Below are 23,521 nucleotides of genomic sequence, written 5' to 3'. Positions count from 1 at the left end.
AGCAAATCAATTAGAGAAACTTCATACAGCATATTCACACTTAGGAGAATAAAACATTCTGGTTTCAGAATGAGGTCTATAATACCAATTAAAAAGTAATTGGTAGACTTCAGCAGTGTTATATATCAATTTGCTGGCTTTTTTCCTGAAATGCTATAGTAATGTAGAACTTAACTTTTAATTCCCAAATAAAGACATTAGTAAAAGCAAGTGCAATTCTGTATCCATAACGTTTAACACAACCGAAATGTCTCCAACTTAAAACTGCTAAGCGATACTACTTAATTCAAAAAGGGAAATGCAAATAGCAGTGGTCCTCAACTTCTTTGGGTGCTGACAGCATGATTTTGAAATAACCGTAACCCACTGTCTACTCTAGCATAACAATGTGTTACAATGTCACTGGACCAGCCTTTTGCTTTGGGTCACTAAGGAAAGCAGATGCAGCCCTGCCTCCGTTACACGCTGGGGGCTTATTTCTTTACAGTCTCCGTACACATAGTCTTCTCTTGGCCAAGTTGGAACTGTTTCACATTGAATACAGAACCCACTCGGCTCACTATTCAATCTGACAGTTCAATCCTCCTCATGGTAACCGTACGGTTTATAGACCAAAATGTTTTTTACATGGTGATCAACATTTGGCAGTAATCTGTGAAAGGTTTAAGGAACAGGAGTTGAGAACCACAGGATTAAGACAGATTTTCAAAGCATTCAGCATAGCATTTAAGTATTTCCAGCAAGTGACCATATACACTACTGACTGTGAGAGGGGACCGACCCTCTCAGATCTGCCGGAGGTAAAGTAGCATCATAGTGGTTCAGTGGGGAAGTGCAATGAGTGGTTTCTTTCTTTTCAAAAGAACTTAAAATAGTAGGCAAAAATTAAACTATCTCGAAATGCAGAAAATCTACTTTGCCCATGACTAATTTCTTTCTAGTTAGTTTGTTATTTCACAAACTAAAAATTTTTTTCACATCAATACAATACCAAGATTGAGCATTAAATACAGCAAAGTAATTTTGCACACACACAAAAAAATGCCAATATACAGTGCTGTAGCTTTAATAATAAACTTCTAAATAATGTAACTTTTAAGTAAATATTAAAAGTGACAAGAATTATTTTCATTCAGAAAATTTTATAACACATATACCTCTTTTTATTTTGCAAATCCACAACTGTAATCTTTTTTTTAAAGTATTTTTTAAGTTTATTTTGAGAGAGAGAGAGAGAGAGAGAGAACATGCAAGTAGGGGAGGGGCAGAGAGAGAGAATTCCAAGCAGGCTCTGCACTGTCAGTGCAGAGCCCAATGTAGGGCTCGAGCTCACAAACCGTGAGATTGTGACCTGAGCTAAATCAGGTGGACACTCAAGTGAGTAGACACTCAAGCGAATGAGGCACCCGGGAGCCCCTGTACTCTTTTTAAAAGCCTTTATACATGCTATACATACATAGCATGTAAGATTAGCAAGGTATAATTTCACATATTCTATATGCTGCACTCAGTAGGGCCAGATTTCTATTCAAGTTCAGCCTTCTGCAATCAAATTCTAAACCTAGAAATCCACAGAAAAATGCCTACAAAGAGCTGAATTAGCCGACAATAAATTCATGATTTTACTTAGTAGGAAGGACACGCAGGTCCTCACGCCAAGTTCAGTGGCTGTTAGTTTTAATTCTCAGGCCTAACAAGTTTAGTTATGCCAGAAGGCTGGAGGGGAGAGCAGCCAGAGGCAGACTCACAGACATCTTGACAGGAAAGGAGATGGCAGGGATCAGCAATAAAGCATAGCCAGGCCACTCAGTACAGGGACAAACAGAAACGACGAGCCACAGTCAGGGTTATCACAGCTCAACAACCATGCTAAAAGGAAAATCCTGAGGCGTAGTAAGGTTAAATTACACTCCCTATACTTTGCTAAATAAGGCTGGGGAGACCATCATTTATTTTAGAAAATGTTACCCAAAAAATTAATCTTCGAAAGTGTGGAAAAACAGGCTTTGCATACAGAAAGACCTGGCCAGCCCAGGATTCCTCAACAGTAAATACTGACCCCATAAGGTTTTTATAAAGATTGAATGTGGTAATGTATACCAGGCTCCCAGACAGCATCTTGCACATACATAGGGGGTTTTTGATAAGTGGTGGTATTTTTCATTACAGATAATAATTAAAAATAGTTTCCCTTATCTGGAAACTTCACTTTTGCAGATTATCTAATTTCCTCATCATATAAAATAAGAGAAAAATTACTGTACCTGGTTTTCAATTCTTAAACACATTACAAAAAAGCATTACAACTTCTAAATATGTAAAAGCAATCACAGTGTTCTTCCAAAAGATTATCTGGAAGTTTAAAGCATTTTCCTGATTTTGGGTATCTGAAATTTATTTGGTTTTGTCTTTAGAAATAATTAAGCATTGTGTCAGTATGGAAACGCTACATAAAACTCATCAGCTAAATACTCTTTCAGATTACATATACAGCCAAATCTCAAACACAAATAATAGGTTTGAAAACACACACACAAACAGGAACTGCAATAGGTATATATAATTTTAATTCTTTGGTTAAAGAATTGAGCTGGTTGTCTCTGTCCTTTTTTGCTTTTACATCTACTTAGATGCCAAAGACAGTCCACTAAATTTAATAAAATGCCCAGAGCTAATTGATTTAAATGTGAGACTTAGTGAGGCAGATCAATCACTTGCAGGGAAGTCCAACACGGAAGAATTATGTCACTGGGGTCACCATTCACTTCCACACGGGCATTTAGGCAGTGTGCTAGGTGAAACCAAATCCAACCTGTGGCTACAACGCAATCTCTGGCTCCACTCAGTGATAAATCAATATACTCAACGGCACTTCCTATTATTCTCCTCAACATCCAGTCTTAGGTGGGATGGGAGATGTGTGTGACAAAGGTAATTAGAGAACTAGTGAATGATTCAAATTATAGTAGATTTTACTTATGACATTTAACAGTAATGAGAACAATAACACGCTGCATTAATCTCATACTCTACTTATATCCTGAGGTAGGCAAACAGGTATTATTTTAAAGATGAGAAAATCAAGTGACAGAGTGCTGTGACTTGCCAAACATTATAGTGGTTAGTGACACTGCAAGGAATCTCCTGATTCCAGGTTCTGCATCTTTCAAAAGCATCACTTCAACTACAATGAATCTCTTTAAAAAAAAAAAACAACCAACTTAAATTTAACAACAAAGTCCTATATGTTCCGTAGATATATGTATTCCTTACAACACAAGAAATTCCGCTTCATTTTAGAAAATTTTAAAGAAGCAGTTGGATGGCTTTCATGTTAATTCATGATTTTATCACTCTATTGGCTAAATCTAAGTGAGATTTTTACTATATTCTATTAGCAAAAGGACACAAAATAACAACAAGTTACCTTCACCATCTGCATACACACATGCAGTTTTAAAAGTACAGAGAAGCTGTCACCTCTCACATTCACATACTGATTTTAAATACCTCTTCTCCGGAAAGCAATTCTACATTGTAAGAGCCAGAACAAAACATATTGTTTCAACCTGACTGAATGATAGGATCCTTTTAGATTCCTCTAATAATACAAAAAGAATACGCTAGATGGAGACACCCATGTGTGTCTGTGGCGAACACCTTAACAAATTTTAAAGATATCTTCATATATGAAAGTTGTTTTCAATCTTAAATATTTTTGCTTAAGTACATTTTACAGATAGTTTCAGCTATCATTATTTTAGCAATTGGATAAGTAGTACGGAAAAACCAATTTCTAAAATATATAAAATAACAAATCGTTTAATCTGAATATAATGGCACCTAATTTACCAATGTGAAAATTACACAGTGAGCCTAGACTTTCAAGCAGGTAAATGAATTAAATTATAGACTGTGTCTGCTACCTAGAAGTTAAATCCTCTTGAAAGTATTTTCAACATCCCAAACTAATATTCTGATTAAGTATCTAAGCAATGAAATAACCACTCCAAACAACACAGTTAATTTTTAATACTAACAGTGTGAAAATGGTTATCTTCTCAGACAGAATTACAAAACCACTGAAGGAATTTATTTCTTTCAATAAGCTAAATATGCCCCATATGCCCAGAAAGGTAGTAAAGATCCTCAAAAATGCCATAGTGGTAAACTCAGTTGGGTAGTGGGATCCTCTTGCTGACAACAGTTACTCAGGGGCACACAGGTCCCAAGAAGAGAGAGGAGAACCAGTTTTATTGTTTGTTTGTTTTTTTTTAATTTTTTTTTTTTGGAATCTTTGTTTATTTTTGAGAGAGAGAGAGAGAGAGAGAGAGAGAGAGAGAGAGAGCGCGAGCATGAGCGGAGGAGGGGCAGAGAGAGAGAGAGAGAGAGAGAGTCCAAAGCAGGCTCCAGGCTCTGAGCTGTCAGCACAGAGCCCGATGCGGGGCTCGAACTCACGAGTGGTGAGATCATGACCTGAGCTGAAGACGGAAGCTCAACCAACTGAGCCACCCAGGTGCCCCAAGGAGAACCAGTTTTAAATGCAAATAGCAGTAAAAAGAAAACCAACCACAAAGAAATCCAAGGCCCAAATGAATTCAACCAAACATTTAAAGAATACCAACTCTTCACAAACTCTTGTGAAAACAGAAGAAAACACCCACCAACTCTTTCAATGAAGCCAAATATTACCCTGAATTCAAAATGAGACAAAGACATTACAAGAAAACGACAGATCAGTATCAATCAGATACAAAAATCCTCCACAAAATGCTAGCAAACTAACTCCAGAAACACATAAAAAAGATGACCCACACAACATGAGATTTATTCCAGGAACACAAGGTTAGTTTAACATCCACATCAATTTATGTAAATAAAATAATAATAATAATTAGAAAATCAGCATTTGCTTCCATCAAGTCCAGAACAAATCTGTCGGTAAAATGAGACCCTCCTTTATGACTGACTTTGCGATTTGCTATGTCATAATTTTTTTTTGCTTATGCTTATCTCTTCAGTTTTACAACATGAAAGTAGCTGTTACTACTCTAACTTAATAATGATAAAAACATAAAAAAGTCAACTACAGTGACATACCATACCAATAAAAGGCATGATCGTCTCAATAAAAGCAAAACATAAAAATAAAAAGCATTTGACAATATCCAGTACCTCTTTACAATAAAAATACTCAATAAATTGGGTATGGAATTGCCTATGCCTGATAAGAGTATCTGCAAAAAGCCCATTGCTAATGTATTTATTGGTGAAAGACCGAATGCTTTTCCCCTAAGATCAGAAACAAGATGAGGATGTCTACCCTTGCCATTTCTGTTCAACATTACTGGAATGTCTAGACGTGGCAATTAGAGAAGAAAAAGAAATAAAATGGATACAGACTAGAAGGAAAGAAGTTAAGCTGTTTCTATTTGCAAGTGAGAACATACTGCGTGCAGAAAACTACATGAACAACCACAAAACAAGTAACAAAATGGCAATAAATACATATCTATCAATAATTACTTTGAATGTAAATGGACTAAGCGCTCAAATCAAAAGACATACAGTGACAGAGTGGATAAAACAAGACCCATCTATATGATGCCTACAAGAGACTCATTTCAGACCTAAGGACACCTGCAGACTGAAAGTGAGGGGGAAGAAACTTCATGTAAATGGATGTCAAAAAAAAAAAAGAGCTGGATTAGCAATACTTACATTGGACAAAAACAGACCATTTTTTTAAGGTTATTTACTTATTTATGAGAGAGTGTAAGCAAGCGGGAGGGGGGGTGGGGAGACAGAGAGAGAGAGAGAGAGAGAGAGAGAGAGAGAGAGAGAATCCAAAGCAGGCTCTGTCTACACGGTCAGCACAGAGCCTAATGGCAGAGGTTGAACTCATGAACCGTGAGATCATGACCTGAGCCAAAATCAAGAATCAGACACTTAACTGACTGAGCCACCCAGGCACTCCACAAAAATAGACTTTAAAACAAAGTCTATGAAAAGAGACAAAGAAAGACATCATATAATAATAAAGGGGACAATCCAACAAGACAATATAACAACTGTAAATATATATATGTACCCAACATGAGAGCATCCAAATACACAAAATGATTAATAACAAACATAAAAGAGCTAATTGATAATAACACAGTAATAGTAGCAGATTTTAACACCCCCACTCATAGCGATGGATAGATCATCCAAACAGAAAATCAACAAGGAAAACAGCAGCTTTGAATGATACACTGGAATGGATGGATTTAACAGATGTATTCAGAACATTCCATCCTCAAACAGAATAAACATTCTTTTCAAGTGAATGTGGAACATTCTCCAGAACAGATCACATATTAGGCCACATAACAAGCTTCAGCAAATTCAAAAGGATCGAAGTCATACCATACATCTTTTCTGACCAAAATACTATAAATTTAGAGACCAACCACAAGAAAAAAATGATAAGAGCACAAATAAGTGGAGGTTAAATAACATGCTACTAAACACTGAATGAGTCAACCAAGAAATCAAGGAAGAAATCAAACAGTACATGGAAATAAATGAAAATGAAACACAACAGCCTGAAACCTGTAGGATGCAGCAAAAGCTGTTCTGAGAGGAAAGTTTATAGCAACACAGGCCTACTTCAAAAGCAAGAAAAATCACAAATAATCTACTCTTACACCTAAAGGAGCTAGAAAATGAAGAACAAATACAACCTCAAACGAGCAGAAGTAAGGAAATGACAAAGATTAGAGCAGAAATAAATGATATACAAACTAAAAAACAACAGATCAATGAAACCAGGAGTTGATTTGTTGAAAAAAAATCAACAAAATTGATAAAACTCTACCCAGACTCATCAAAAACAAACATACAAACAAAAAACAAAAAACAAAAAACTCAGATAAACAAAATTACCCATGAAAGACGAGAAATAACAACCAACGCCACAGAAATACAAACAATTGTAAGAGAGTATTATGAAAAACTATATGCCAACAAATTGGACAATCTAGAAGAAATGGAAAAATTCCTAGAAACATATAACTTCCCAAAACTGAAGAAACAGGAAATAGAAAATCTGAGCAGACTGATTACCAGCAAGAAGATTGAATCTGTAATCAAAAAACTCCTAACAAACAAAAAGTCCAGGGCCAGAGGGCTCCAGAGACAAATTCTACTAAATATTTAAAGAAGAGTTAAGACCTGTTCTACTCAAACTATTCCAAAAAAACAGAAGGAAAATTTCCAAATTCATTATAAAGAGAGTATCACTCTGATACCAAAACCAGATAAAGACACCACAAAAAAGGAGAACTATAGGCAAATATCTCTGATAAACACCGATGCAAAAATCCTCAACAAAATACTGGCAAACAGAATGCAACAATACCTTAAAAAAAAAAAAAAATCATTCACCACAATCAAGTGGGGTTTATTCCCAGGATGCAAAGGTGGTTCAATATTTGCAAATCAATCAATGTGATACATCACATCAATAACAGAAAGGATCATCTCAGCAGATGCATAAGAAGTATTTGACAAATTATAACATCCATTCAAGATAAAAGCCCTTAACAAAGTAGGTTTAAATGAAATATACCTCAATATAATAAAGGCCATAAAAGAAAAACCCACAGCTAACATCTTACTCAATGGGGAAAAACTGAGAGCTTTCCCCCTAAGGTTAGGAACAAGACAAGGATGTCCACTCTCACCACTTTTATTCAACATAGTACCAGAAGTCATTGCCACAGCAATTAGACAACAGGAAGGGAAAAAAAAAAAAAAAAAAAAAAAGGCATCCAAAGTAAAACTTTCACTATTTGTAGATGACATGATACTACATATAGAAAACGCTAAAGACTCCACCAAAAAACTAGAATAAATGAATTCAGTAAGGTCACAGGATACAAAATCAATGTGCAGGAATCTGCTGCATTTCTACACACTAATAATGAAGCAGCAGAAAGAGAAATTAATACAGTCCCATTTACAATTGCACCAAAAACAATAAGATACCTAGGAATAAACCTAACCAAAGAGGTGAAAGACTTATATTCTGAAAATTATAAAACACTGATGAAAGAAATTGAAGACGACACAAAGAAATGGAAAGACATTCCATGCTCATGGATTGGGAGAACGAGTATTGTTAAAATATCTATACTACCCAAAACAACCTACACATTTAATGCAATCCCTATCAAAATACCAACAGAATTTTTCACAGAACAAAAAAGTCCTAAAATGTATAAGGAACCACAAAAGACCCTGAATAGTCAAAGCCAAGTTTAAAAAAGCAACGCAAAGTTGGAGGTTTCACAATTCCAGACTTCAGATTATATTACAAAGTGGTAGTGATCAAGATCATATGGTACTGGCACAAAAACAGACACACAGATCAATGGAATAGAAAACCCAGAAACAAACTCACAATTATATGGTCAATTAATCTTCAACAAAGCAGGAAAGAATATCCAATAGGAAAAAGTCCCTTCAACAAATGGCGTTGGGAAAACTGGACAGCTACATACAAAAGGATCACTTTCTTTCACCATATACAAAAATAAATTCAAATGCATTAAAAGGGCGCCTTGGTGGCTCAGTCGGTTAAGCATCTTGACTTTGGCTCAGGTCATGATCTCACGATTTGTGAGTTCGAGCCCCACTTTGGGTGAGCATGAGTCCTGCTCTGGTGAACACAAGCCTGCTTTGGGTGAGCCCTTCTCCCTCTCTCCTAATCTCTCTCTGTCTCTCCCTCATGAGATTCTCTCTCCCTCTCTCTGTCTCTCCCACTTTCTGCCCCTCGCTCACTTGGGCCCCCTCTCTCTTAAAATAAAACAATAACAAAACAACTAAAACGAAACACCCAAAATGGACTAGAGACCTAAATGTGAGAATTGAAACCATAAAAATCCAAGAAGAGATCCAAGCACAGGCAGTAATTTCTCAGACATTGGCCACAGAAACATTTTTCTAGATATGTCTCCTGGGGCAAGGGAAATGAAAGCAAAAATAAACCACTGGGGCTATATCAAAATAAAAGCTTCTGCACAGTGAAGGAAATAACAAAGTGAAAGGCAACCTATGGAATGGGAGGAGATATTTGCGATTCATTAGTATCCAAAATAATAAAGAACTTCTATAATTCAACTTTCAAAAAGCAAATAATCTGATTAAAAATGGGCAGAAGACATGAACAGACATTCCTCCAAAGAAGACATCCAGAAGGCCAACAGACATGAAAACAGGGAAATGCAAATCAAAACTACAATGAGATATCTATCACCTCGTGCCTGTCAGAATTGCTAAAACCAACAACACAAGAAACAGCAGGTGTTGGGAGAGGATGTGGAGAAAAAGAAGACTACTTGTACTGTTGGTGGGAATGCAAACTGGTGCAGCCGCTCTGGAAAACAGTATGGAGGTTTCTCAAAAAGTTAAAAACAGAACCACCCTATGACCCAGCAATAGCACTACTAGGAATTTATCCAAAGGATACAGGAGTGCTGATTCATAGGGGCACATGTACCCCAATGTTTATAGCAGTGCTTTCAGCAACAGCCAAATTATGGAAAGAGCCCAAATGTCCATCGACTGATGAATGGATAAAGAAGATGTGGTTTATATACACAATGGAATATTATTCAGCAATGAGAAGGAATGAAATCCTGCCATTTGCAACAACGTGGATGGAACTGGAGGGTATTACGCTATGTGAAAGAAGTCAGAGAAAGGGAGATATATGTTTTCACTCATATGTGGAACTTGAGAAACTTAACAAAAGACCATGGGGGAAGGGAAGGGGAAAAATAGTTTCAAACAGAGAGGGAGGCAAACCATAGAAGACTCTTAAATACAGTGAACAAACTGAGGGTTAATGGCGGGGGAGGGGGAAATGGGTGATGGTCATTGAGGAGGGCACTTGTTGGGATGAGCGCTGGGTGTCGTATGTAAGTGATGAATCAAGGGAATCTGCCCCTGAAACCAAAAGCATACTGTATACACTGTATGTTAGCTAACTTCACGATAAATTATTTATATCTATATATCTATATCTATCTATCTATCTATCTATCTATCTATCTATCTATCTATCTATCTATAATAGACCTACCCTATGATCCAGCAATGACACAACTGAGTATTTACCCAGAAAATACTAAAATGCTAATTCAAAGGGATACACACATCCCTATGTTTATAGCAGCATTATCTATAACAGCCAAATCATGGAAGCAGCACAAGTGCCCATGGATAGATGAATGGATAAAGAAGATACGATACACACATACACACGGAAGAGTATTATTCAGCCATTAAAAAGTATGAAATCTTGCCATTTGCAATGGCATGGATGGAGCTAGAGAGTATAATGCTATGTGAAATAAGTCAGTCAGAGAAAGACAAATACTATATGATTTCATTTATAAGGAATTTAAGAAACAAAACAAAATGATCAAAGGAAACAAAGAGAAAGGCAAACCAAAAACCAAACTCTTAACTATAAGGAACAAACTGATGGTTACCAGACAGGAGGTTGGTAGGAGGATGGAGTTAAATAAGTGATGAAAGAGTGCACTTGTGATGAGCACCGGGTGTTGTATGGTGTTGAATCACTATACTGTACCCCTGAAACTAATATAACACTATATGTCAACTATAATGGAATGCAAAATAGAATAAAAAAAACTTAGAACAAGTTACAAAGTTGTTAAATTTTAAGTATCTTTGTTAACTATGTTGGGACATGTCTAGCAAAAATGTAGCATTACTACTTTTATGAGAGTTAGAACAACTCAAGAGTGGAACAATAATAGAGTTCTAACTCTCAACTCTCAAATCATTTAGGACATGCCCTGACTTTGAAAATTTATGTATAGTTAAGATAATAAAAAACACTTGACTCAGGTTTACTTATGGAATTTCCTGTATACTTGACTATATTTCCATCATCATTTTGCAAGAAAGTGGAGTTTAAGGCTACACAACTGGATAAATGTTTCCAAATTGTGTATAAGCATTCATAGTGGCTCCTAGGACCTTGAAACAATAGTTATCCATTTCTCGTTAAAATCTAAACTTCACTCTGCTTTATAATGTTTGAAATACAGAGTAGCATCTCTCTCTTCGAAAGCTTGGTTCCAGCATGCAACGCATAGTGGTATTTGTCCTTATTCTGACAGTTTGATTAAAATTTACACAGAGCTAAAGAACTCAAGCTGGAGAAAAGTAATTTCAACAGTTAAAACTACAGTAATTAGTTTCCCAACAGAGTAACTGAACTTACATCAATATCCTCTTGCGTAAAAGTTTCTGGATCTTCTCCCATCATGTTGGCTAAATGTCTCTTTCCTATGTTGAACTCTTCAATCTGCTTTTTAATAAAATCCACTGTGTAAGTTTCACGTCTTAAGGCTGCAACATTTTTCTTTGCTGTTACACCTGTGGTGTGTCTTAGCCTTAGTATCTAGCAGAAAATATAAACAAAAAGAAAAAAGATTTTAAAACAAATAATGATCTTGTCGGCCACTGTCTCTAGATAAAACAGGATGTTCAAACAGTTGTCTTTATTACAGTACTCAGTTGGCAAGAGTCTGGAAACAGGTAAAAGGCCTGTTAAGAAAGCTACTAGAAATTGTCCCCCACTCAAAAGCTTGCTTTTTAAAAGCTTCTGCTTACATAGCAGTTTAAACTACTAGCATTTCAACACATTAAAACCCAAAATACCTACAAGTGATATGCCACCTCCTTATCTATGACAAACATCCACATTTGATACTGATTGGTCAAAGACAACTAGTTGTGGTATCTGACACACAGGGAATGAAGAGGAAAATGCCACTCCCTTAAAAAGAGGCAAATGTAGAGGCACCTGAGTGGCTCAGTCAGTTAAGTGTCTGACTCCTGACCTCAGCTCAGGTCACGATCTCAGGGTCCTGAGTGCAATCCCTGCATTGGGCTTCTGTGCTGGGTGTGAAGCCTACTTAAAAAAAAAAAAAAAAAAAGGCAAATGCACATGCAGGCAGAAACTAGCAAACAGAAGACATGGGAGGGAAGGGACATGCACTTGGGAATTAGCACACTTAGACTAGTCACCTGGTTCAAGGGTACAAATATAGCCCATCTTTCAATGCCTTAAAATAGATTAGCTTAGCTGGAGACTCTTCTGCGGTCCTTATTTTAGGCTGATTCAGTGAAGAGACTGCTTCACTAAACACCAAGATTTATCATTAATTTGGTTCCACAGGCTAACTGTAGAAATAAGGGCTTTCCCCTCCTTTTAAAGTATCGGTAATGGTATCACACTTGCTGCTGTGAATCATTTCATGCTGTGGCACTAGGAGTAGGCCCCCCCCCCCGCCTCCCCCAAGGCATTAATAGTTCACTTCCAATATGGGTGCTAAAGAACCAGAAAACTGTTTTCAAATGACCGCTCAAATTCATTCAGCAGCTGGATGTAACTAGCACAGATACTTCTGGTCCTGGCTCTTCTCAAAACCTTAACCTGTGGTTTTCAACCTTCATCCCAGCCTCAACAGTTTTCAAACACTCTCAAGCAATTCAGATCTTAAGAACTACAATTCTTAGTAACTCATTCACTTCCCTTTTCATCAACATAAAAATCTCTCTTGCACAATACCACCACACCACCACCATCCCTCTCTCATCCATTCCCCAGCCCTCTGAGAAGCAGAGATTCAAATAACTATAATCACTTGTCACTACAGTTATAATAAAAAGTAGAAGAAAAACTACAGGACAAATATCACCGTACCCTATCAAGAGTAAAAATTATGTTCTTAAGCTAACAAATCAAAATAGTGATACAATGGTTTCTTGTCACTCTTTAATGAGTAAGATAGGGCAATTTAAAATTCCATGAAATTTTAGAGTTTATTTTTCCTTAGGGGAGCACAAAGGAGTTTCTCTCTTTATATTATTAGTCAGGAATCCTGAGATGCTTTATAAAGAAAGTATCACTACCAACAAATAAAGACCCGACCCAAACTTCTTAAGTACAGTTAGCCTGCCCCTTTGTACACCCTGCCACCTCTCCCCACAGCCAAGTGCCACCAGGACCAAATCCCTGTCTCAGGAGTTTACCATCTTATTATTTTTACTTTTTCCAGGGTTTTGCTTCTGGTTTTTTGTTTGTTTGTTTGTTTTGTTTTGTTTTTTTTCTGATTTCATGTCTTCTTTGAACACTGGAAGATGTTGCTTCCTATATTCAAAGTGAAGAGAAAATGCCTGTCTATCCCAAGAATCATGGCAAAGGCATGGATTTGGAGGAGAAGATAGCAGTCACTCAGGAGAGGAGATTCTCCCAAATATTCCACTGCCAAAAGGACGATTATGCTGCGGGTTTTGGAAGTCATATGATAAAATGTTTCCGTCCGTAGCTAAAACAACCCATGTGTAATACAGGTGAACCCACTACACTTCCCACCAATCACCAACCACAGCCCGTATGAGAAATGGAAGTCTCCCGGATTCACTAGGAGACTCATTCACTGAAGTAATGAGTTCTACAGGAAGAGTAAGATTAGGGAGGAAAGTGATGAGTTCAATTTGGGGCATGACAGGTTTGAGATGCTTGATGGGCATCTCCAGAGAGATAGGTGTCCGCGAGGCAGATGGCTCTGTGGGTGTGTGCACAGGAAAGATCTGAGCTAGAGATGCCGTCTGTTAATAATCAGCATGGGACATGATGTGACACCATCAATGTAGGGGAAATGCAGGCATTAGTGTTAGAATAAGAAACATCTATTCTACTATGCAAAGAAACAACACAGTATGTGAAAGAAGGCAGGCAGAAAGGTAAGATTACTTATGCCTTACGGCCATTATTTTTATAAAACGGGACGCGAGATGGGTCTGCAGAGTAAGGAGTGACAGGTTTGACGGACTGAATACCTCATATTCAAAGAGCAACAATACAGCAGTTATAAAGGAGGAAGGACAATTAAAGAAAGAAAATTAGAAAAAGAAATTTAAGTACCCCTTTATACTGGATGTGTGCCAGGAATATACGACCAAAGAAACAGTTATGAATCTACATCTATACAACAGCTACAATATTTTCTTTGTCAATTACCTTTTTGTTTCCTATAGATTTCGTTTGTATGTTTCAGTGGAATATTCAATGCACTACTTAGCTCAGGAGAGTTCCATCTTAGGGCAGACTGTACCCTTCAGCATTATAAAGTGTTCCATTCCCAGGCAATACTTTTATTTTTAATTTAATTCTACTAGATCATAATATTGCAACGCTTTCAAAGTTCAATTTGTATTTCCCTGGAATGTCACTGCCAGTAATTTTCATTTAAATTTTGAATAATTTTAGTTTTTTTGACCCAATCTGAGTTTTTAATACATTTAAATGGATTTCATAAATATTCTCATTTTTCATCTGATTTTATCTTTATTGTTTGTTATGCTTTCATTCCTGTTTTCTTTCTTTTACTAGATGGTCTGTAGATTTTTATATCTGTTTTTTGATCTGGCAATTTGGATATTATAGAGCCTGGCTTTATTTCAGTAGTGATTACCTATGTCTCTGAATAAAATGTTTAAATATATTTCTTCTATCAACTTCAGAAAGTGATACTCATTCAATTCTCACCTATTTATCTTTTCTTTTTCGACCATAAAAATTATGTTTTTCCGTCCTCCAACCGTTATCAGCTTCACTTCTTTCTTACTTTTTGCTCCGCATTCTATATGATTTTTAAACCTTTATTCCTTGGAGACGTGTGTGTGTGTGTGTGTGTGTGTGTGTGTGTGTGTGTGTGTGTGTTACAGTGTCAACTGTGCAGCCACTCTAAAATTTTAGCTTCTTAAATCACTGATCTATCTTCAAAAATCTTTCCTTAACTATTTAATTGTATCTTCTTGTCTTATCCCCTGTTTCATACAGCTCTCCCTCACCCAACATTTTCAAAATGTCCTTGACAGTGTGAAGGAGTTATAGCAAAAAAAATCTTCCATGTTGCTGAGTAAATATTCTTTGTTTTCTTCATCTCTCTCTCCGATTCGGTTCCTTTTCTTATTTTGTTCTGACAACATTTTAGTATCACCTCAAGCAAAAGAGTTGATTATTGGCTGGAAGACTCATTTTTTCACTTGATCTTCACTTGATCTTGTGTCTGTCTATATTCTTCGAGTTTGTGACAGCTGGCAGCTTTCTTAGTTTTAACATGAGTCTTAAAAGACTGTCAAAAAAATTTTATTGTTGTTCATTTAGAAAGAACTTTTTAAAAAAGTCCCTACTTTGTTATTTTTCATAAAAATCTCTTTAGGATCTTTTCAAAGACAAGTGTACTGCCTAAGAATATGACATTCTGGAAATTCATATTTATTAAAGTTACAAAGCCATTACAGCATCAGTACCAGAGTACTGAATATATTTATAAATGTTCTAAGTTATTCTAGCAATGACTCACACAAAAGTATTTACATTCAAAAGAGACCATTATTCATTAGTACAATCCACTAAATCAGATGAGGCTGAATCTGAATCGACTAGATCTTTAGCTATGAGCAGTCAGAATTCCTGGAGAGAATGTGCTTTGCGACTGGTAAGTACAAATCCCCAACCAAACATTCTATAGGTTCTATTTCCGACTGAAAAGCTGTGGCAGAGAATTTTCCTCACACTCTGTTTTTACGGAATGGTATAGATACAAGTTGACAGATTTGTTTCTTTTTTGAGATAATCAGTGGGTCAGACAACTATAATTTCAATCAAGCAGGTTTGCCAAAGAAGCAGACACATCCTGACAGAGCAGTGATGTCCCAAATTTGGCCAAATGCCAGTGCCACACACTACTCTAATGATACTACGAGAGTATTGAGGAGTTTCCTTTTTGTTCAATTGGATAAAAATGGAACAAAGAAGAATGCACCGCTAATCTGAACAGAAAAGGCAAAAAAAGAAATACTTCGAGGAATAAAAGATAAAGACTGAAGTCAGATTAGAGAAAAGGTGGAAAGAAACAATATAAGGACACCAAGAGAGAAATGATAGTAACCTTTCTGAATGAGTTTTTATTTTCATCAAGTAGAGGTCTCTGGATGCAAGCAAAAGAAAATATAGTCCTGCTATAGACTAGCAGGACTATAGTTGAAGCAGGCAGCTAAAAAGCAGGAACTCCAATGATCCACAGCACACTCAATGAAGTCTTGGCCATTAAGATAAAATGCTATTCCAACGGTCCTTCTCTCTCTGCTCAAGATCTCAAGGGAGGGACTATCTAATGGGGCTACCTTGGGTCAGATGCCCGAGATGATAGTTCTTCCAGGCTGTATCTAGTGGGGAAGAACTCATTACTCCTGAGAAAATAGGAGTGCCCTGATGAAGGGGAAATGGACACCAGGTTAGACAAACAAGGAAATGTCCTACACTACTCGAGCAAAATTCACCATTTATATTCACTCCACAAACTTATAGATTTAGAGCCTTAACATATTCACCAAATAAAATACATGCAATTTGTTGGAATCATGATTTAAACAAACCAACTATAAAAGATTATTGTTGGAACAACCAAGGAAATTTGAACATGGAATAGGTAATAGATGATATTAAAAAATTATTGTTCTTTCTGTTAGATATGTGCATAGTGCATGGAAGCTATGTTCTTTTATTTATTTAAGAAACTTTTTTTTTTCAACGTTTATTTTATTTTTGGGACAGAGAGAGACAGAGCATGAAAGGGGGAGGGGCAGAGAGAGAGGGAGACACAGAATCGGAAACAGGCTCCAGGCTCTGAGCCATCAGCCCAGAGCCTGACGCGGGGCTCGAACTCACAGACCGCGAGATCGTGACCTGGCTGAAGTCGGACGCTTAACCGACTGCGCCACCCAGGCGCCCCTTAAGAAACTTTTTTAATGTTTATTTTTGAGAGAGACAGAAAGAGAACGCAAGCAGGGGAGGGGCAGAAAGAATCCAAAGCAAGGGAGAATCCAAGGGAGACAGAATCCAAAGCAGGCTCCAGGCTCTAAGCTGTCAACACAGAGCCCGATGCAGGGCTCAAACCCATGAACCACGAGATCATGACCTGAATCGAAGTCGGGCACTTAACCGACTGAGCCACCCAGGTGCCCCAAGGAAGCTATGCTCTTTAAAAAAAAAAATCTACCTAGTTCGAGCCCCGCGTCAGGCTCTGGGCTGATGGCTCAGAGCCTGGAGCCTGTTTCCGATTCTGTGTCTCCCTCTCTCTCTGCCCCTCCCCTGTTCATGCTCTGTCTCTCTCTGTCCCAAAAATAAATAAAAACGTTGAAAAAAAATTAAAAAAAAAATCTACCTGTTAAAAAAAAATCAAGTATATATATATAACAAAAAGCCTGAGATTTACACAAAAACCTACAGGAAGATAAACAGGATTGGTAAAACATTAATAATTATTGAAGCTGATTGACATATACATGGGTTCCTTACAGTATTTTATTTTTGCAAATGCTTGAATGTGCTTTAATTTTTATAGTAAAATTCTAAAAAGTAAACTATTTTACACGTTCATTGAAGAAATTTAAGGAACTACTATGGGCCAGGCTATACACTGAATTTTAACAGAAATAACCGTCAAGCAGAATTGAGTGGTGTTAAAATGAGAACGATGCCATACTGAGAAAAGCAAACATGAAACAAGGTAAAAATGCAGTTTTCTTATTTAAGCTACTATCTATCTGGCAAAAAAGAATGTGGCAGATGTTCACACATATACAAATGTGCATATACACATGTACACATGCACATATCCCTACATGTAAGAACTCCTCACGTTTAAATTTTGAAAAAAATGTTTATTTACTTTTGAGAGAGAGAGAGAGAGACAGAACATGAGTGGGGGGAGGGGCAGAGAGCAAGGGAGACACAGAATCCGAAGCAGGCTCCAGGCTCCGAGCTGTCAGCACAGAGCCCCAAGCTGGGCTCGAACCCACAAACCATGAGATCATGACCTGAGCTGAAGTCAGATGCTTAACCAACTGAGCCACCCAGGTGCCCCTAGAGCTCCTCACGTTTAATTCAAGAAATGATCCATGAGCATCTAGGAGGTGTCTGTGGGCACTGCAGGAAGCATCAGAGTAGGAATACAAAGGTTATGCTATTTTTCTCAAGAGGTTTAAAAAAACCAACTGTAAGGGAAAGACCTAAACACACGAGACATTGAGATAATAAAAAAGAAGTAAATGTGGGTCTTTCACAGTTGTAGGCAGCTTCCAAGATGGCTTCCAGTGATTCTACAGGTTGATATTCATCCTGTTCAATCCCCTCGAATGTGCGCTTGAGTAACTTGCTTCTGACGGATAGAACACTACTAAAGTAATAGAACGTCACCTCTAAGATTAGGTTACAAAAAGATGGTCTTCCCTCTTTCCCCCCCTCTGTTGATCAACTGATGGAAGCCAGATGTGGTGAGCTGCCCTACAGAGGCCCACGTGGCAAGAACTGAGGGTGGCCTCCAACCAACAGCCGGCCCAACAGCCTGCCAAGATATAAATCCTGCTAACACCTACAAAGAGTGAGCTGGAAGGTAGATTTCCACCCTCCAGCCTGGAGAGGACTAAAGCCACAGCCAACACCTGGACTGCTGCTTTATGGGAGACTGTGAGCACAAAACCCAGTTAAGCTGTGTGTGGAATCCTGACCGCCAGAAACGACGACATAACAAATGTCTGTTGTTTTAAGCTGCTAAGTTTGGGGGTAACTTGTTACACAGCAATAAATAATGGATTCATCATCCTAATTACAACAATGAAGCACAGTACAAGGAAACTTACTTATTTGCTTTGTAAGGACAAAATAGGTGGGAATGATGGTAGCATCTATTATCAGCCTCTCTTTAAGTAAGAAACTACTACATGAGGAAAATGCTACTTTTAATGTCAATATTTTACTTTTAATGTCAATATTTTTCATAATGGAGTAATGAGGAACACACTAAATCTATCCTTTAAAGGACAGGGTGAGATCTCAAAAGAAACAACTTATCCCACCAAGGGGTTTTTATCTCCATTGCTAACAAAATGGGATTTTTAAAAAATCCAAAGTTACCTGGGGAAAAACATAACTAATTTACAGAACTGCATACAGCATTTGATACAAATAAATGCAAGTCGATTTTTAAATCTGTTTGTCGAAGAGTTTGTAAGCAATTTATCAATAAAGTTTATTAAGACCCGACCGTAAACCAACTGGATGCTGTGATAAATACAGGATAAGAACAGATACTTAAGACAAGGACAACAACGTTTTTCCATTAAAACCAAAATCTACAAGGGCCAAGCTCCCAAACTGCCACTGATTGTGCCTGTCATTCTTCGGCAGATAGTCCAATCCCACAAGGGAAGTATATTGGCTCAATAAAAACAGAAAGTGTAAGCACTAAGCATTTAGTAGAAAATAAAGAGGGCATCTCCTTGACATTTGGCAATACTAGCTTTCAAAATAGAAACTGGGTGGCTCAATCGGTTAAGCATCCGACTCTTGATTTTGACTCAGATCGTGATCTCACAGTAGCGAGATCGAGCCCTGCGCTGGGGTTCCGTGCCGGCCACGGAGCCTGCTTGGGCTCTCTCTCTCCCTCTGCCCCTCGCCAGCTCGCGCTTGCTCTTGCTCTCTCTCAAAAATAAATCATAAGTAAAATAAAAAATTGAAATTGGCCTACTGGTTTACTTATTATGAAAGTCACAAATAAATAATACTTTGGGAAACTAAATCAGTATTCTTGTCTTATACTGATAGAGGGTTTAAGAATTCACGGGTAACCTTTGCAGGACACCATGACTGTCAACTGCTTATAATAATGCCGGTGCTACTCTCATTAGCGAAAGATAAAAAAAAAAAAAAAAAGAAAAACTCAAGTACTTAGTACAGCAAAACTGACCATAACCTGGGCCCTGCCAAACTTTCCCGTCTCTCACCATTCTTGTAACTACACCAATTGTAACTGCTAGAACCAATTATTTGTTGTTGGCAAGAGTCCACACACTCTGTACACATCTGGCCCCTTCTGTAACCTATTTCATCTTCCTAGAACAGAATACCTCGTTTTTATCATGTAATTCCTCACTGCTCCTGAAGACTCTATCATCTCCTTTGAGGAACTGCCCACCTTACAACTCATTTGCATTAGGCACTGCACATCTGGGCTCTTCTGTATTTACCTCTGCAAATCTCAGTACACTGTATGTAAGTCCTTGATATTCGGGGGATCATAATCTGAAGTTTTGCCATTCACACGCAAGACTCCTTCTTCCACCCCAAATTTGCAGTTGTAGAGAAATTAATACGAAATGCGTATACCACAAGAGTGGTATGCAAGAGGAAGTCTGCTGGTGAGGGTCCCAATTGAGCCCACAGGAATCCTAGTTTAACAAAACTTGTTTCTTTTTCCTTGTGGCATCAGTGCTCCTCAAACTTTTCTGACTGTGACCCACAGTAATAGCTATTTATATCACCACCTCGTCACACTTTTAGATATAAAAAAACTGCAAAAATACCCTGTATGAGATGTATTTATTATTATTCTATTGTGTTATGAAACATGGCCCCTAAGAGAAATACAACTATTAATGTTGGAGACAGAAGTGAAGAAACATTAATATTTAATTAAGACAAACAAGTTCTGTGCCAGAAAAAAGCTTCATAAATGTCTTCAACCATATATATATGGTAACAGTAAGGGTCTGACTGGGGTCAGTTAAGTCTTTCAGTTATGTCTGAGTCCTACTTCACGTGGTAAAATATGAGCTGTGATACTATTCACGAATTTGGGGATTTGGCAGTCTCAGGATCATCCCTGGAGAGTGCTATGGGTCAATACTGTCTGGGTAATTATCCAATAATGATTTGTTTACTTCACAGTGCCTGGCTCAAGTAAAGTGCTCAGTAAACATTTGCCATATGGGGGGGAAAAACCTTGAAGAGTGGTCAGGGAGATGAAAATTAAATTTTTCACTCATCTTAATGGAAAACATACCTGATGCCAGTAGAAAAGGGGGCACTCCCATACATGAAAGATAGAGTGTGGATTGCTACAGCCTTCCTGGAAAGCTATGTGGAAATACCTATTAAAATTTAAGATGTATTACACACACTTTGTAACAAGAATCTCACAACTGGAACTCTCTACTACACAATTAAAAGCAACAGTACCAAGAATTATGCCACGATGTTTACTGAACTCTTTATTCGTGGGAAGAAAATGGGAACAAAATAAATGGCCATCAAATATTAACTCTGACACATTCATAATAAAATATTATATAGCAGTTAGATACATAACAGGTGACCTGAAGGAATTTCTACTATATATGTAAGTTGGAGAAGCAAAATGTAGAATGGAATCTACTTTTTTGGAAAGCATGCACGTGCATGGATGTTTGCACGCAATAAAAAGAACATAGAGAAAGACACAGGAGGATACGCATATTCCAGAGTTTGAGGGAGAGAAAGTTAGCATTCTCTCCCAGACACATATTAAGTGTCAGCAAAAAAAACATTATATATGCAACAGTCCCTTTTATAGATGACTATGCATACACAGAAAATATATTCAAATAAGATGCAGGAAAAAAATAAAAACTTCCAACATATTTTTCACCGAGAAAGTATTAAAAAAACAAATGATGGACAAATGAATAGGTGGACTGGTTGATTTACGTTAAAATAGACTATTCTTTTTTTCAAGTTTTTTTTTTTCACGTTTGTTTATTTTTGAGAGAGAGAGAGAGAGAGAGAGAGGGAGCGCTCAAGCAGGGCAGGGGTAGAGAGAGGAGGACAGAGGATCCAAGGCAGGCTCTGCGCTGACAGAAGCAAGCCCAACGTGGGGCTCGAACTCAGGAACTGGAAGATCATGACTTGAGCTGAAGTGCGAGGCTCAACCAACCGAGCCACCCAGGCACCCCTTTCAATAGTTTCTATATCATAATAATTGACTTTTTCACAATACTTGGTACTTCTTTATCACTTTCCCTACTTCATTCACCTGTTTTCCATGACACCACACTGTCTGGTTTTCCCCCTACTTCTCTGGCAGCTCATTCTCAGTCTCTGGGAGGCTCTTCTTCCTTGACTGTTGTCCTTCGGGGCCCTGTACCTCTACTTATTCCAATTCAGTACACCTTTACTAGGTGTTTGAATTCACTCTTAAGGCCTCAATTACCATCTACAAGGTAACAGAGGATTGTAAATCAGTACTCTTCTCGACCTATAAACTTGCCAATCTTTGAGCCTAGTGGAAATCTCCACTTGGACATCCCAATTATAATTGTATAATAAATATAATTCTATCCAAAACTGAACTCGTTTTCTACCCTCTCAAATCTTGTCCCTCCTGTTGGGATCCCATGTCAGTAAATGGCATCATCACTCAACCAGCTGTGAAGCTAGAATCTTGGCTTTTCACTGCCCCCAGGATGAGCGGAAACGTTCAAGTTCTGGGCTCCCCCTCTCCAGAGACAAGGTGTCGGGAAAATTAAGAAAACAGAAACTGCACAGATGCAAGGCACTTTTAAAGTCGCTATCAATCCTATCCACTGTGTGACTTTCTCCGTGAAGTGTTCCAGACCATTCACTGCAGGAGTCCAGTTCTCATTCACCGCCTCTGGCGCGGCCCTCCTTCCCACTGGACCGCGGGGAAGGCGGGAGGGACCGGACCTCACTCCACACCTAGGCACAGACTCCCCTTTGCCTGGCAGCCAACTCAAGAAAGGGGGTCGCTCTAGTTCCGTCTGCAGGTAACTTCCTCCCTCACTGCACACCCCGCGAAAACCAGACACAACCCCAAGTGGCCGCTGCAAGCCAATACCCATTCCTCTCTCAACCGCACAACTCTTCTAAATACCCAAGACCCTAGGGTCCCCGTCGGCAGGCACGCGAGACGCCAGGGGAAGGTAGCGGCGCCGGCTCCACATCCTCGCGCTACAACGGACCAGTGTTTCCACTTCTCTCCGGTACCTACCTGCAACTCAGCAGCCGCGACTTTCCAGACGCCCTGTCTGAGGGCAAGGCTAACCCTACCTCCGAGAAAGAGCCGGTAGGAAACCGCTGCGCCCCAGAACACACAGGGAGCCGCCATCTTGGCTGCTGGAGACCCGGGCTGGAGGGTGAAGGGGCGGGGCCTGGCGGCTGCGCAGGCGCCTGTGGGAGACGGGGGATCCCGAGGGTGTAGGGAAGGAGCAGGGGGCGTGCCCCGTGGGGCGGGGCGGCTCGTCGCTGATTGGGTGTGTGAACCCCCCCCCGAGGGGCGTGTCCGGCTCCACCCCCTGGAGTAGCCAGCTCGTAGTATCCCCTAGTTCGTAGTAGCCCCAAGCTGAAAGAGTATTGGCCTCTTTCACCTGCTGCAGCTGTTGAATTCTGTCGTTGTCTAAGTCTGGGTACGACTTCCATGTGGTTCTTTAACCCACCCTTCCTTCCCTGGCCCAGTGCTGCACCTCTAGCAGGCTCTTCCGGAACGGGAGAACCTGCGCAACCCGCCCGCATCTCCCTCTGCAGTCT

At 38.7% G+C, this 23,521-nt stretch overlaps 1 protein-coding gene across 1 annotated transcript in view; it reads right to left on the bottom strand.

Annotated features, from left to right (window-relative positions):
- The window catches only part of MRPS9 (mitochondrial ribosomal protein S9), a 69,098-nt gene extending 45,956 nt beyond the window's left edge, over positions 1 to 23,142 (bottom strand). Inside the window, exons 1-2 of the mRNA XM_040454124.1 lie at positions 22,986 to 23,142; positions 11,306 to 11,485 (exon numbers count right to left, since the gene is read on the bottom strand). Of these exons, the coding sequence (XP_040310058.1) occupies positions 11,306 to 11,485; positions 22,986 to 23,102 (297 nt within the window). The 5' untranslated portion in view covers positions 23,103 to 23,142. The remainder of the gene's footprint in view (positions 1 to 11,305; positions 11,486 to 22,985) is intronic.
- Between the last annotated feature and the right edge of the window lie 379 nt (positions 23,143 to 23,521).

Source organism: Herpailurus yagouaroundi, unplaced genomic scaffold (genome assembly GCF_014898765.1).
Source record: "Herpailurus yagouaroundi ecotype Mexico unplaced genomic scaffold, PumYag 210, whole genome shotgun sequence".
NCBI classification, from domain to species: Eukaryota; Metazoa; Chordata; class Mammalia; order Carnivora; family Felidae; genus Herpailurus; species Herpailurus yagouaroundi.
Note: the sequence above shows the minus strand (reverse complement) of the source record. Positions and strands in the feature narration are given on the sequence as shown.